Below are 16,679 nucleotides of genomic sequence, written 5' to 3'. Positions count from 1 at the left end.
GCTACAGTATCGACCCTCGGTCAGTTGTTCAAAATAGTTCTGCACATATTTACTTCCGTGGTGGCACGTAATGCGTGGTTTTCGCGTTTTCTTTTGAATAAGGATTAAAAACAAAGTAAATAATTCACGATTCACGTCAATAAAATATGCAATCGTGCAAAACTATTTTGAACAGCGGACCGAGGCAGCGCGGCCGGTGTAGTGTAGACACTGTAGACCCAGCTTACTCACCGAGATCCTTAATGCAACTGCTCATATCACCGCGAACGACAGCAACTAGTGCTATGCCCACGAGCAGTGAGTGTATGAGCGACATGGTAACGGAAAGGTAACTTTTGAGACTAGACTTTGACAACCAACAGCCAAAACCTACTAGGAAAGCTCTCTGTAACCACAGCGGTCTTTATAGGATATGAAACAATGGCTAAAGATAACCGATTAACTTTAATTCTTTTGTAAATTTACCGAGTCAAAACACCAGATAAGTTGAAACTGTGAAATTATTTTAATAGGTCATATTATATTTGAATAATATATGATTTGAAGCGGCCGTGAACAATTTCATATGGTGATATCGAATGATATACTACTAGCCCCGATGCAATGGAGTTCGTCTAGTATAATACAGAATATTTCCCCTCACTAGCTCGGAAACACGCGTTTTGTCCTTTAATACCAGCGGGTAAAAACGCATTTTATCCACTAGTGGATAAAGTAATTTAACCTTGAATATTGTAAAATTTTCTGCTTTAAAATTGATAAAAGTCGATGTATTTAGTGATGAAGATGATTTACCACCTGTCGTGGAATTACTGGAAGCAGTGAGGCCGGCAACAGACAGTCTTAATTTTCATAATCTTATGAAATCAGATCGAGTGCACGATTTCGCAACTGTCCACACACAGTCTTATTTTTTAAGATTTTTTTTTTTTTTCAGATTGATCTGACAGATTGCGAATAATCTGAATTTCAAGAATGTGTGTGGCAAGGCAGTCGATCTGATTTTACAAGATTATTGATTTTTTAAGATTATGAAAACTGTCTGACGCCGGCCATAAACGCGTTTTTTGCGTTGTGATTTCCTCGCTATAGTGTGGGGAAAAGTTTTGTGTTACACATGGGTGCAAATGTATTTTTTACTTCTCGTGTGTTGAAAAACTCTCCAAGTTCAGGATTCTACCTATTCTCTCTAAATACAACTTTGCACCCTTGTATAACAAATAACTATTTCCCCTCACTAGCTCGGAAACACGTGTTTTGTCCTTCAATACCAGCGGGTAAAAACCACTCCAAATTCATCAAAATACTTTATCCACTAGTGGATAAAGTAATTTGACCTTGAATAAAGTAATTTTTACTGCTTTAAAATTAATAAAAATTAGTGAATCTAGTGATGACGATGTTTTACCACCTGTGGAACTACTGAAAGCAGTGATAGGCCGGCAACAGACAGTCTTAAATTTCATAATCTGAATTTGGATTTTGTATGCAATCTGACACTGACAGATCTGTCAGTTCAAATTGACAGATGTCAGCTAGGTTGTATACAAAATCCAAATTCAGATCATGAAATTTAAGACTGTCTGTTGCCGGCCTTAAACGCGTTTTTTTTGCGTTTTACCATGTTTTACTTTACTCGCTATAGTGAGGGGAAAAGTTTTGTGTTACACTCGGGTGCAAATGTATTTTACTTTTCGTGTGTTAATTCCACACTCGGCGTTAAAATACAAGTTTGCACCCATGTATAACAAATAACTATTATAAGGTAAATAAATGTCGTGTTACGTGCACTTTTATAATTATCGGTGATTACATGTTCGTCTTCTTTTTCGTTAAACATTCTATATTATTATTTCCCGCAAAATATATTAACGAAAAGCGAGCAGCCGGTCGGGTCCCGACAGGTGATGTCCACAGGAGAGAAAGTGTCCTCCGACGGTCCGTCGATCATGGCTGAGTGCGTGTTGTTAAAGTTATTGTTGCACACATTAATTATCACACCGACAGTCTTCATTGGTGGCGAGCAGATGTTCGTCTGAAATTCATACAACATATACTACGTGGGGTATTTCTTGCCAAAAATTATAAGGGTATTATATAAGGGTTATTATTATTAATTCTATTAATAGAAAGTGTCGATACTTTTCTGCACATGCGTGCGGGAATAGCCGGGTCCACACTTACGCCGTGTCTTGCGTGGGCGACGGTCGCGCGACCGTCGCCGTCGCGTTTCATACTTCCATATCGATAAGGTTTGATTTCGTATGCGTCGCATCGCCGTCGCGCGACCATCGCGCCACAGTCGCCCATGCAAGCCACGGCGTATGCACTGTGTGGTGATTACACATTTAACTTTGACAGTAACGTTCTTTAATACTTGATCCTCTTTGCTAATACCTAATTTGATTTGATTCGAGCAAGATGGCGGCCCTCGGTCAGCTGTTTAAAATAGTTAAGCAAACGTGCGCGCATGAGCACGGCCGTTTTTCTCGCGAGGCGGACAGTGTGGACCCGGCTACCCAGTAACGAAGTACTCGACCCTTTGATTAAACTTTAATCAAAGACTCGACCTAAATATGTTTTCACCTCACTAGCTCGGAAACACGTGTTTTGTCCTTTAATACCAACTATCCACTAACTTTATCCATTAGTGGGTAAAGTAACTTTGACTTTGATAAAGTCAGATTAACTACTTTAAAATTGATAAAAGTTAGTGAATCTAGTAATAAAGATGATTTACCACCTGTGGAACCACTGGAAGTAGTGATAAACGCATTTTTTGCGTTGTAGTTTCCTCGCTATAGTGAGGGGAAAAGTTTTGTGTAGGCTCCGCGCACACGGGCGACAAAGTTGCTCGGCGACTTTCGTATTTGTACACCTTCGTACTAGCCCATAGACCGAGCGACGGAGACAAAACAGTTTTGTCTCCCGTCTGTGGGGGGCCTTACACTCGGGTGCAAATGTATTTTACTTCTCGTGTGTTAAACACACACACACACACACACACACACACATACACGCGCACGCACGCACACACGCACACACACACACACGCATTCGCACGCACTCTTGTATATATTGTAAATAAAAATAATACTATAAGTAGCAAGTAGTAAATAATGTTACCTTGGCTCTTCCAGTCTTCATAAACCTAAGTAATAATCTAATAATTCTAATTTTGTTCGCACTCCAGGGTCCCAAGATACAGGCTCAGCCTAGTTTGGGGTCCGCCAGATGTACCAATATGTTTATTTTGTGTTTGCTTAATAAATACTTTTTACTTTTTTTTTAAAAACTTGCAAGTTCAGGATTCTAATATCGAACCACTCGCTTCGCTCGTGGTTCAATCATAGAATCCTTTCGCTTGCTCGTTTTTCAATTACACACTCGGCGTTAAAATACAACTTTGCCCTCTTGTATAACAAATAACTGTTATATATTTTCGTTGTACTACTACTAGACCTATGTTACTAGGTAGACCTATAATATGTTTATGTATATCGTATAATTATCGTAATAAATTATCATAATTTTATCACGCTAAACTAACTTGGCTACTCATATTAAGTGATTTGTATTTATCTAAAATTTGGGGTCATGGTCAGTCGTAAAACAGTGGATAACACAAAACTTAGCCTTACTGGTATTTTCACGTTCGTGGTTGTCCCGCTGGGAAGCCTGTCAGCATAGTCAATTAAGAAGGGACCATGGTGCCCTGCAAATAAGAAGATCCTTTGGGTGATAGACGTGCGAGCAAGTACGCGTACTTAAAGATTTCAAACCGGTTGAATCGTCGACGACTGTGGGCGGCGGTTTTAAAGTAGGTACGCCGGGTACGCGTACCTACTTACGGTGACCCACAATCTAAAAAGGTCGTCTCAGCCATAAGTACGCGTACTTGCTCGTACGTCTATCACTCACTTTACAGATATAGAGGAAGAGCCCATGCAGAACCGCCAGACCTTCCTAATTTCCTGAATTAAAAAACAATATTACAATTTAATAAGTGAGGAAGAGGCCTTTTATTTCTGGAAATGGTCAGGAAATGATGGTTATCAATTCCTAAAGCCTGGCGTTCACTAAAGCGGAATCGAGTTCTCATTCTCATACATTTTGAATGCGATTCGACGCGGCTCGATTCATGGACGCAGTCTCACAATGAGAAAGAAACGCACAAAGCGAATTAAAGAGGCTCGACTCTGCGAGCCTAGTGGACGCCAGGCTTTACAGTCCTTTCTACGACGTTGTAGTCAGTCTGCAGATGTTTAGTCCGTTTTCACATTATCCGATCCTATATCGGAAGGATTTCAATGGAAAAAATCCAAGGTGGCGCCTGTAATGTACGGGATACAGTGACAGAATTTCTTCATGATAATTTTAAGTACCTACCTAGTTTGTACCTGTTAGCTTTTCATTATAGTTATATTTTATTATAGGATTGCTTGCTTATTATAGTATGTAAGTTATCTTATAGTGTGTAAGTTTTGACAAACTTACCTAGTTTAAGAAAATGTTTGCAACTCCCTACTAGGGTCCATGAAAAACTTTGTATGCTTTGTAACAACTTTTAAACCATGGTGCAATAATCTTTTCTCCTCACTATAGCGAGGAAAGTAAAACGCAAAAAAACGCGTTTATCACTGCTTTCAGTAGTTCCACAGGTGGTAAAACATCGTCATCACTAGATTCACTCATTTTTATCAATTTAAAAGCAGTAAAAATTACTATATTCAAGGTCAAATTACTTTATCCACTAGTGGATAAAATTCGTTTTTACCCGCTGGTATTGAAGGACAAAACACGTGTTTCCGAGCTAGTGAGGGGAAAACGATATTATGATTATGATATCGGTCCAACATCCGATGTCGGATTAACGTGAAAACGCACATACTCACCGAGATCCTTCATGATGCAACTGCTCATATTGCCGCGGACGACAGCAACTAGTGCTATGCCCACGAGCAGTGAGTGTATGAGCGACATGAGAACTAATTTAGACTGATAACGAGCAGCCAAAATCTAATAGTAACTCTCTGTAACCACAGCCGTCTTTATAGGACATGAAACAATGGCTAAAGATAACCGATTAACTTAATTCGTTCAGTCATAGGGTAAAAGCACCAGTTCCCAGCCGTGCGCTAGTGGTCAGCCTTTTTTGTACATTTCGGGCTGTAAAATTATATAAAATCATAGATTGATTAAAAGGTAATTGTAAAATATTTCAATATTTTCAATTGATTTCAAGAATAGGGAACTTGACTGTTCTTAAAATAAAATATTTTATAGAACATCGATAACCTCTACAAATTGAAAGTATTTTTTTTTAATTTATTAATATTACTAATACTTAATTTATTTATATTATTAATTTATTTATTAAAAAGATGTTATAATTTTTATTAAATAACATACAGATTTTGTTTACATTTTATCTAAAAATACAGTGTTATAATAAAACTAATATTATTAATTTATTAATTTATTTATTTATTAATACAGAAAAGGGCCAAAATGAAAGGGGGGCAAACTGTAAATTTCAAGTAACTAGGTCAAGTCGGGTATCGTTAGAAAGAGCTCAAACTGTACATATCAAAACTATTTATTATAATTTTTTGGTTGTGGAAAAAAAATGTTTATTGAAGGAAAAAGTAAAAAATAAATAGTATTATTAAGCAATGATATAATTTATTGAAATTAATTTCCATAGAGTACCTAGTCTGTTCATATTCTTTGATGAATACTTTTGGTGATGAATAGGTTAAATTGTATCTTGTTATTTAATGCATGTTAATTATTATAAGATGTAATGTTTTGAAAATAAGTTGCCCGCCGGTCCCATAGTGGATACCCCCCTCCCAACTGAGGAGAGACTGAAATCTTCTCGAGGCTGAGGCGTAAGGGTTATCCTGGGCGCACACGGAGGCGACAGTTGCACGGCGACATTTTTTGTCTCAGTCGTTACTACATGCGTCCAAGACAGAGACAAAAAATGTCGCCGTGCAACTGTCGCCTCCGTGTGCGCACAGCCTTAGAGCCGGCATAGCTTTATTTGACGTTCATGTGTGCATTGTAATATGCCTACTTGAAAAATAAATATTTCATTTTCATAACGAAATATTTCTAAAACAACCAATAAGTTTATTCTTTTCGAAAATTAAACTTAATTAAATTCTTTAACTATAAAAACATTAATCATTCAAATCGGTCCATTGGAGATGAGATTAGACACTACTGGTGCCTTTACCCTATCACAATTAAGAAATTTACCGAGTCAAAACAGCGGATAAGTTAAAACTGTGATTTTTTTGTAATAGGACTAATAGGATCATTCTTGAATAATATGCAAATCACATATTGCAAGCGGCAAGCGGCCGTGAACAATTTCATATGGTGATATCGAATTTATTGAATTCCGTTCTTTAGTAAACGTAAAGCAGCAAATCCCATTTAGTTTGTACATTTGGATCACGTCTCCGATTTGGATAAAAATTGGTAGGCTGATAGAGTCCATGATGCTGAGCAAGATCCACTAGGTTTCCCAAAATGTCCTAGGTTGATTGTATGAAACTTTCCTTTTTTGTTACCGCAAATGTATAGAAATCTGGTAACAAAAAAGGAAGGTTTCATACAAACTACATAGGACATTTTGGGAAACCTAGTGGATCTTGCTCAGCATCACGGACTCTATCAGCCTACCAATTTTTATCCAAATCGGAGACGTGATCCAAATGTACAAACTAAACGGGAATTGCTCAAAGTATGGTCGTTAATTTCGCCGACCGCGCATCGGCTCCGCATAGCTCAGGCTCTTTTTTTTTAAATTTAAGTATAAGAGTTTTTTTTTATCTAAAGACGTGATCTTTGGACGTGATAATAAAATAGAACCAATAGACCCATTTCTCTCTCTAATATTATTAGACTAATAACTTTCGAGAAATAGGCCCTTGCTGTTCTTGCCATACCTATTAGTCGCCAACGCCCCAACAGGGGCCCGTTTCTCGAAAGGTACAAGCCTTGTATTACAAGTGTTTCCATGACAACCCATACGATTTCACAGTTCGCGCACTTGTAATACAAGGCTTGTACCTTTCGAGAAACGGGCCCCTGGTCCCTTGACTAAAATTTGAGGTTATTATAGGAAGTTTCACTTCTTCTGCACGGAGGAACTCCACGCAGTTTTTTTTAATAATATGATGGAAAATGATTTTTAATAGTTTTAGAATGGACGGGAAAGATAAATGAAAGAAAATATTTTTTCGAAATAATATATTTCACTATTCTAATTCAACGCACATACATACTATTTTGCGACACCGCCGCTCTTACTTTCCATACAAACAATTCCAAATAATTGTGGTATACAAATACATATCATGGCAAGTATTTTCAATACATATATTTCTTTTTAAAGCTATAACTAATAGGGTGAAATATATGTATAGAACCACATGCCTTTTTGTGAATGTAGAAAAAAAAACAACAAAAATACAGTTTTTCGACATATCTCTCGGCTTCCGTAATAAAACAAAAAAATAAATGCCATCAAGTTACGTTTCGCATCTCCAATGACTGCGGTGATATTTCAAATCTAATTTATTTAACATAACATAGAAATCACTGGTTTTTGTTGTGACCGTATTTTAAAAACTGGTAAGTATAGCAAACGCCACCTGTGTGATAAAAAAGGTTTGATTTTTCATCACACTTGCACACTAAAATATTGCACGGAGGTTGGGCGCGACTTATAGAAAAATCATTCTCCTAGGGTGTTATGTTTTTTTTTTTGTCTTTTTATATTGCAAGTGTGACTCGGGGTGTAAGAATATTGCAAACTTGAGTCTCTAAATCGCTCTGGCAAGCCGTTGCGGTTAACTTACTCTCGTTAGCAATATTCAACTTTACTACAATGTTTGCTTTACCAACCATTATGGCTATAGTACATACACATTCCATAAGATATGTATAGATACTTCCATAGCCAGTATTAATATTTCATGCTATAAAAACAAAGAATTAAACATCAGTCATCAGAAATGCTAAACGAAAATCCCACCTGACGAGACATATGTAGAAAAACTAAAAACCATACATACATACAATTAAAAAATATATTACATTCGCAACACTAGGAAATACCAGTCCTCGCACTAAATAACAATTTCTCACTACAGTGAAGAAAAATGCATGAAATCAAGCCATAGCAGGTTATTGAAAATACGCCACTGGTAGGAAAAAATTAAGGTTAATTTTTTCATGTAAAATTGACACTCGTTAAACATAACCTTGTACTCCAGTACCACAAAAATACGCCTATATGTATGGGTATTTTCAGAAATTGAGACCCATAATTAGTGATATTGTTAACAAAAATGAATTCTGTCACTTTTGTGACTAATTAAAAATAAAATATGCCTAAAAACCAACATTTTTCATGTTATAAATGCAGATTATTACTTATAGTTTACGTAATTAACACAAAAGCGATATTTTAATTGAAACTTCATGCTTAACTGTCGTCACAAAACTGACATCGAGTTAATTTTTGTTAACAACTTTCACTAATTTCTGGTCCCAATTTTTGAAAATCTAGAAGTGGAGTATCTACATGATTTTCACTACAATCATGGCTCACAAATTATGCATTTTCGAATCTGAAATACTCTCCAAAGAAAAACTAGACAATATTTGGACATATTTTATTATAACGAATACAGGAGGCGGATTCCAATATGCTCCATAACTCTTCAACAAAAGCGCCCGAAGGCCGCATTCGACTTGTACTGGCGACACAAGTCTGTAAGCAAAATATTGATTATAAATACTTTAAAAAAATACCTAGTTTAAAACTAAGCGAGGGATTTTATTATGCGTAGTTGAATACTAAGTAGATGTCATACATACATATTTATAAATAAATACATATAAATAATATGGTTTTAATTTAAGTTTTTCTAAAGAGAGTATTAAATATTTCATACTACAGTTCGATTGAAAATATAACATTGTAATTATAAACCTAACAAAATTTGTTTCTAATGACGGGTGAACAGAAATTAATTTGCTGTAACTTCTTATATAGTTAATGAATAAAATGTGACTGACTCACATAAAAGGTTCCAGTATCATTGAACGTAAGGAACTTATCAACTAGAAAAGTGGAAACTTTTATATGAGAATGCCACAAATAACTATAATGAGCTTATGTTATATTTATTTATACATAACACCTCTGCCATTAAAATTTTGGTGGTATGTCTTCTGAGACAGGTGGTAGTATACAGTTCAATTTATATTGTAAGTGAAATACACGTGCGAACAGGTAATTCGCAACCTATGTCGATTAAAAGGCTCCCTTTTCCCTTTTTATCGACACTCGTTCAAATTTCTTCCGTCTCGCACTTGTATCTATAGACGTTATCTAGAGTTTTTATATTTTGTCGATATACTTTAAGTCATCCCGTTCGTTTTTCGTCACGTTCCTAAATATATGCGATTCCTTTCGTCAGCCATTCTTTATTCGTCACGGTCGTCGATAGTCTTTCTCAACTGCGGTCATTTTCGTTGTTCATCTTTATCTTAACCGTTATATACACGTCATAATCTACTTTCGGCATGTTCGCTGTTCAGTTCAGTTACAATATAATTAACCATAGAATTTCGTTCGCAAGTTTGTATGTAGTACAGCGACTTCTAGCGAAAAATTTGGACATAAAAAAATACTTATACATTTTACGACAAGTCGTTACCCAGTATGCGGGGGTAACAGTGGCATCTAGCGAACAACTTGCACTACGGTATATAATTGTTTTTCACCTCTATCGTTGAGTTTCATAAACATATCCTAAGTACATCAGATTTACTATTTCCTTTGACTGCAAACACCGTGAATTGAGAAACGTGACGAAGAACGAACGCGTCGACCTAACGCGTATACCATTTTGTCGATGGTCTGTGTCTCAACGGATATAAGTGGCAGAGTGTAAAGTAAACTAACTGTTTAGTTCTTCTTCTCTTCCTGTTTCTCCTCCTGCTGCTGCTGGCTCTCTCCCGCGGGCTGTTGCCCTTCACGCTCTGCCGCCATCTGTAAACAATGTTTTACAATTTTCCTATCAAGTAAATGTAAAAATAATTGATTCCTTTCTTTGTCTATCGCTTTACTAAATTTGTTAATTAGAATTATACGAAGGAAAGCCACAAATATAATTGTGCCAAAATATGTGTACACAATATTATGGTATCACAGTAGACCATCCTGAAAACGATTGAAAATAGACGCGGAAAAATGATCGGACATTTGATGCGACACGACCACTTTTTTATTACTATTCTGGAGGGACGGATTGGACGTAAGAGAGGTCGAGCAAAGCCCAGACGCAGCTACATGGACCAAATAAAAGAAAAAGTAGGGGCCGTGTCGTATCAAAGTGTCAAAGAGCTGACACAGGATAGAAAAAGCTGGAAAATACTCCACCGACAAGAGATTAACTCTTAAGTTTATGATGATGACAGTAGACTATAGATTATAACCTAACCACAAAACTAAAATTTTGAAAAAACTCCGACCGCGACATATAGTGGACCGATTTTCAAGAAACATGGCTAAGAATACTCCCGATCAATACAGCTTTCAAACAAAAAAAAAACTAAATCGGTTCATCCGTTCGGGAGCTACGATGCCACAGACAGACACACACACAGACAGACAAACAGACACGTCAAACTTAACACCCCGTCGTTTTTGCGTCGGGGGTTAAAACATAGTCCATCTAAGCTACCTGATATATGTATAAGTTCACTAGCTTTTGCCCGCGGCTTCGCTCGCGTTAGAAGGAGACAAAAAGTAGCCTGTGTCACGCTCCATCCCTTCAACTATCTCCATTTAAAAACGTCACGTCACGTCACGTAGATTTGTCGCTCCATTTTGCCGTGAAAGACAGACAAACAAACAGACACACACACTTTCCCATTTATAATATTATTATTTATAAAATTAATTAAAATTAAAGGCGAAATTATCCTCTAAATGGGATGGGATGGTAATGGGATCTCTTCTTATTAAAGACAACCTTTCCAAATTTTGTCACTGCAAATTATCTCATCACTAGTTCACATGATTTCGCTTCGCTCGCATTAGAAAGAGACAAAAAGTAGCCTGTGTCACGCTCCATCCCTTCAACTATCTCCATTTAAAAACGTCACGTCACGTCACGTAGATTTGTCGCTCCATTTTGCCGTGAAAGACAGACAAACAAACAGACACACACACTTTCCCATTTATAATATTATTATTTATAAAATTAATTAAAATTAAAGGCGAAATTATCCTCTAAATGGGATGGGATGGTAATGGGATCTCTTCTTATTAAAGACAACCTTTCCAAATTTTGTCACTGCAAATTATCTCATCACTAGTTCACATGATCTAACTGTAATGTTATGTTCATGTGGCATTTCATTCCTAAAGGGCCCTTAAATTTCAAGAGCAATGAGAATATTTTATCACAATTTCAGATAGGAAGGATCTTACTGATTTTAAAGCATTAAAATTCTTTGACAGTATATTATAAGTAGAGAGCGGATTTCATGTAGCGATTTAAATATTAATATGGATATGACTAGTGCATTTTTTTAAGTACATGTGACGTGGTTTATAATAAGGTCTAATAATCTATGTCTTTCCCATCACGGAACAATGGTGTTCCGGACCTTTGGGAGGCGTGCGCGGGGCCGAAGCCAACGCGTAGAGGCCCTTTCGACACTTTAATGAAATGTAAGGGGTACACCGAGCGGATGTTGCCCTTGCCCGTATCATGGGACACACGCAGAGGCAACACCCGCCAGGGTGTAAGGACTATTTGAGAGTTAATGGAATCTAAAATGAACTGGTCTATTTTGATGAAAGTGATGGACTAAATACTGGGCTATGGTAATAATCTATTATTATTACATCGCACCACAAACCGCTGCACTATTATTAATGTAATTTTTGCAACAAACTACATTTAAAGAAAAGTATTTTAGTCTAAATAAAGGAGTTTGTATACAGAAAGCGAACTATTTTCATTTTTCTATTCTTTGAGTCGTAATAGAAGTTTTTACTGTGCAATGAATGTTAAAGAAGAAGAACTTAAATAAATAAACTATTTAAAAAAATAACAAACATTTTTTAATTTGTTTTCATCATAATTTTTGCCCAAAATTCACAAAAGCACTCAGAAAAGGGTTTTACTTTTATGTTCCGATTAATTTTTTTGTGTAGAAAAATAATAAATTATGCCAGTCATATCCATATTAATATTTAAATCGCTACCAGAAATCCGCTCTCTAATTATAAGTGTAGGAAGCACGAATCGTCCAGTAAACTATGGCAGCGTGGCTGGCTGATAATTTGCCTCCGTCAATCTAGCACAGCTGCTTGACCGCCGCGCGCTCGAGACGACGCGACGGCTCAAATGTGTGCACAACTTACATTATTCAATAGACTGTCGATATCGCAGCTAGTTGTCTCTATCGTTCTTCCGTATTGGCGCGACAGAGCCAGAATGCGTTTCGACTGGCGTCTGGCGTCAACGATTGTCATTCGGCTATGCCGGCTGTTGGGCTATTGCGCAATACACGCGCATTATTGGTGTATGTGTACAGCCAACCAATTGGAACGCTAGGTCACTGTAGAACTATGTCATAGTCACGTAAATCAGATTGTAAGAAATCTCTTACTGTTTGTCATTGTGACATGGTTGTAGAGTGGCCTAGGGTTCCAATTGGTTGCCTGTACATGAACGACCAGCGAGTGGTGTTATCACGCACAACTACAACTGTATTCTCAATGATAACTGGGATACCGAAGGACAGGACACAGGAGACAGGACGTCTCTAGTATTAGATTAGGGCATTTTCGCAGGAACAATCACCAAAAATATTTTTTCCAAGGTAGGTAAATTTTATGTTTTTCCTACTCAGAATCACGAACCCTTTCGATCTAGTGCAAAAATGGTGCAAAAATGTTTTCCAATTTGTACTGTAGCTGTATGGTAATGGTAAAGAAGTGGAAAGATTAAATTTGGGACGCATTTTAGGGTTCCGTACCAAAAAGGTACAAAAGGAACCCTTATGACCAGTGATCGGTTTTTTGGATTCGACATGGGGTGAACGACCTCAATCATTATGTTAGTATGGATATGCCCCGGGAATCCGGGCTTTATGTTGTTAGAAAAGGCAAAAATATATGTACAATGTCCACAATGCCAAATGGTTTTATTGCTCAACCAAAAATATAACGCAACAACAGTAACATTATAAACTTAAACTAAAAATAGTACATAACGTAATAGGCCTTACTAACATGCGATTTCATAACCACTATAAATCTTTCCAACAATTTAAAAATGTGAACTCTTTAGCTTTGATATTCTTACAATAAAATTTAGAAAAACAATTTAAATTTAATGTTCGGTTTGTATAAATATCATGATAGATGTAAGGTAATACTTTGTGGAGGTTCTTGTAGTGTGTGTACCACACCTTACCCACACATGTGCATAGCTTAGTATATATTGGCATGTACTTGTTATTTAAGACACATTAAACGTATACTCCATACGAAGTAGTTATCATTTACGCTCCACATCACATGGCGATCCTGCCAGTGCGGCCTCGAGCTGCACTGGCGGCGCGCTGCGCCAGCCAGTATTACTGACCGTGAACTTTCGTAAATAAATATTTGGAACTCTAAGTGAATGAAAAGGACTATTATATATTTATAGTGACAGTGAAAAGTTTCAAGAGAATAAATAGAACTTACGGATTGGTGTTATGGGACTAATATATCAAATATATGAGTATCATATAGTGAAAGTGAAAAGATTACAGAGACTAAATCGAAAGTTACGGATTGGTGCTTATTGCAAATAAAAAAGAATATGTGCAGTGTGGACTAAGTTACATTTCTAATATCTACTAAATAGACTCATATATCAGGAGATTTTGAAAATAAATCTTTTTTTTCGAATAAACGAAATTGGCAAGTTGTAAGTTTGACGTTGCAGCTGGGAGATTGTTCGCGTCACGGACACCGGGCGTGGCCTTGCCGACGTTGGACGCGACGACGAGGAGACTGGACACGAAGTCCTGGTCCCGCCACACAAGTCACACAACGGTCATGGAATGGTCGTAATATATTTTGCTTAATAGAGTGTAGAGATTAGGAAAAGAATAGAAGTTTTTGTCTCAACTGGTTGCCATGTAAGAGTAAAAAGTTCCTTAGAGATAATTTCGTCGTATCAATATTAACTTTTCTACTTGATATCCCGCGAGGGTGAATCCAAAAAACCGATCACTGCTTATGACGACGCTCTGTCTGTCTGTCTGTCACATTTTTTTACCTAGTAGGATCGCAAGGGCTCGTGATAATGAGTAGGAAAAACATCAAATTTACCTATTTTCGAAAAAAGTTCACATAATGCTTCGAGGATATGATTGATGTACCTTCTTGTAGGCCTGCTCGAAGAGTTTCAGACTGGCTTGCTGCAGGGTTCCGGTGGCGGTGCGGATAGCTTCAGGGTCAGCGCTGTCCTTGTTGGCTAGCTCACACAGCTTGTCTCCTCATCACATTGTACTGGTGTAGTATGGATACACTGGAGTGAATAGCGGACACATACCTTCTTGTAGGCCTGCTCGAAGAGTTTCAGACTGGCTTGCTGCAGGGTTCCGGTGGCGGTGCGGATAGCTTCAGGGTCTGCGCTGTCCTTGTTGGCTAGGAGCTCACGCAGCTTGGCGATCTCTTCACGGAGCTTGTCGCACTGGAATTATAGACACATCATTCATATTGAGAACATTTCGATGGTTACTGACATTTTGTTAATGTTTTCCAGCAGAATATCGTATCTACTTTGAAAAAATCTCGTATCTCACGCTGCTCCTCAAATTTAAAACGCAGTAAGTCTATATGCATTCCATACATACTTACTACAATTTTCTTTTCATTGACAGACGAAGATACAAGTTTTTTTAAAAGTAGCGACGACATTGTCTTCGGTTACCGCGACAGTTACTCATGAAATAAATCGCGTATAATGAATTTACAAGTCACCCGTTGACCACGAATGCTGTAAAGTGTTAGAGAGAAAATTGCTCGTAAAGATATGCAACTTTCGAGGCAAAAGAAAGAAAGAAAGAAGAAAGAAAATAATTTTATTCAGGACGTTAACAAAATTCCTTATGTCTATGATGCACAATAATAGGTATTGATATTAACGTCACTGAAAAGGTCTCCCCTCAGCATTTTGTCAAATGCTGATGTCTATGGTCATATTTTTTTATTGGAAATGCGTATAGCGACAATTTTCTTGTTTTCTTGTGCTGTGTGGACTTTAAACAAATAAGGGACTAAATGTGACGTTATATGGGTAAAGGGACCTTATTGTCGGTGGCGCTTACGTCCCGCGGCGTCGCATTTGTATACGAACATCGTTCATAACGCCGTAAGCGCCATCGACAACAGGTCCCTTCGTCACAACGTTCCGTCTATTGTACTTTGTGTCGTCGGCAACGGAACTTGTGCACAATTTTATGAAAATGATAAATACAAATTCCATAGACATCATTAAATATAGTTGACATTTGTAGGTGTTGGTTTCCCCACAATGCACAAGCATAGTGAGTTTATTGTATACTCCACATGTTCTAGCACACAGCTTTACCGCCAGTACGAATGCGTACAGACGGCTTAGACGTGTGCATTTGTCGTTCATGTTAAATAAAGGATGCTGATACGCAATAATGTGTTATCCTACATGCATTTTGCAATAAAATGTTAACTTTGATCGTTACGTTTTTGAGTTGACATACATTTTAAGACCAGAAATTAAAATTATTTCATTAAATTCGTTTAATAGTTAACATTAAGTCTAAAAAACCGTATAAAAGATAATTGCTTTGAGATTTCGTACTTTAGAAAAAAACATACTCCAGAAAAAAAAACTTTTTTTTTCACGGTTTTTTTTCAAAGCCAGAAAAAAAACCGTTTTTGGTGCAACCCTATTTATGATAATCAAAAGGGTGAAGTGTTTACGTTATTTCATAACACTCACTTCGTCCTGAGGCAGCTGGCTCTTGTACTCGTCCATCTTGGTCTCGGTGTCGTGGAGCACGCCCTCGGCCTGGTTGGCGGCCTCCACGCGCTCGTCCTCGTACAGACAGCCCGCTGAGTTACTGCTGCAGCACTCACCTCGTCCTGGGGCAGCTGGCTCTTGTACTCGTCCATCTTGGTCTCGGTGTCGTGGAGCACGCCCTCGGCCTGGTTGGCGGCCTCCACGCGCTCGTCCTCGTACAGACAGCCCGCTGAGTTACTGCTGCAGCACTCACCTCGTCCTGGGGCAGCTGGCTCTTGTACTCGTCCATCTTGGTCTCGGTGTCGTGGAGCACGCCCTCGGCCTGGTTGGCGGCCTCCACGCGCTCGTCCTCGTACAGACAGCCCGCTGAGTTACTGCTGCAGCACTCACCTCGTCCTGGGGCAGCTGGCTCTTGTACTCGTCCATCTTGGTCTCGGTGTCGTGGAGCACGCCCTCGGCCTGGTTGGCGGCCTCCACGCGCTCGTCCTCGTACAGACAGCCCGCTGAGTTACTGCTGCAGCACTCACCTCGTCCTGGGGCAGCTGGCTCTTGTACTCGTCCATCTTGGTC

At 38.0% G+C, this 16,679-nt stretch overlaps 2 protein-coding genes across 2 annotated transcripts in view; both read right to left on the bottom strand.

Annotated features, from left to right (window-relative positions):
* Nucleotides 1-1,781: 1,781 nt before the first annotated feature.
* LOC125239640 lies at nt 1,782-5,027 on the bottom strand. The gene is made up of 3 exons (XM_048147284.1): nt 4,896-5,027; nt 3,642-3,715; nt 1,782-2,035 (listed from the first exon to the last, which is right to left on the bottom strand). The coding sequence occupies exons 1-3, from the start codon at nt 4,981-4,983 to the stop codon at nt 1,850-1,852; spliced, it is 348 nt and encodes a 115-aa protein (XP_048003241.1). The 5' UTR covers nt 4,984-5,027; the 3' UTR covers nt 1,782-1,849.
* Nucleotides 5,028-8,682: 3,655 nt separating this feature from the next.
* LOC125239943 (heat shock 70 kDa protein cognate 5) overlaps nt 8,683-16,679 on the bottom strand; it is a 36,058-nt gene continuing 28,061 nt past the window's right edge. Inside the window, 3 exon segments of the mRNA XM_048147725.1 lie at nt 8,683-8,794; nt 9,995-10,081; nt 14,658-14,798. Of these exon segments, the coding sequence (XP_048003682.1) occupies nt 9,998-10,081; nt 14,658-14,798 (225 nt within the window). The 3' untranslated portion in view covers nt 8,683-8,794; nt 9,995-9,997.

The sequence above is a fragment of the Leguminivora glycinivorella genome, chromosome 26 (genome assembly GCF_023078275.1).
Source record: "Leguminivora glycinivorella isolate SPB_JAAS2020 chromosome 26, LegGlyc_1.1, whole genome shotgun sequence".
In the NCBI taxonomy this organism is placed as follows: Eukaryota; Metazoa; Arthropoda; class Insecta; order Lepidoptera; family Tortricidae; genus Leguminivora; species Leguminivora glycinivorella.
The sequence above is the reverse complement of the archived record's forward strand: the minus strand, read 5'-3'. Positions and strand labels throughout refer to the sequence as shown.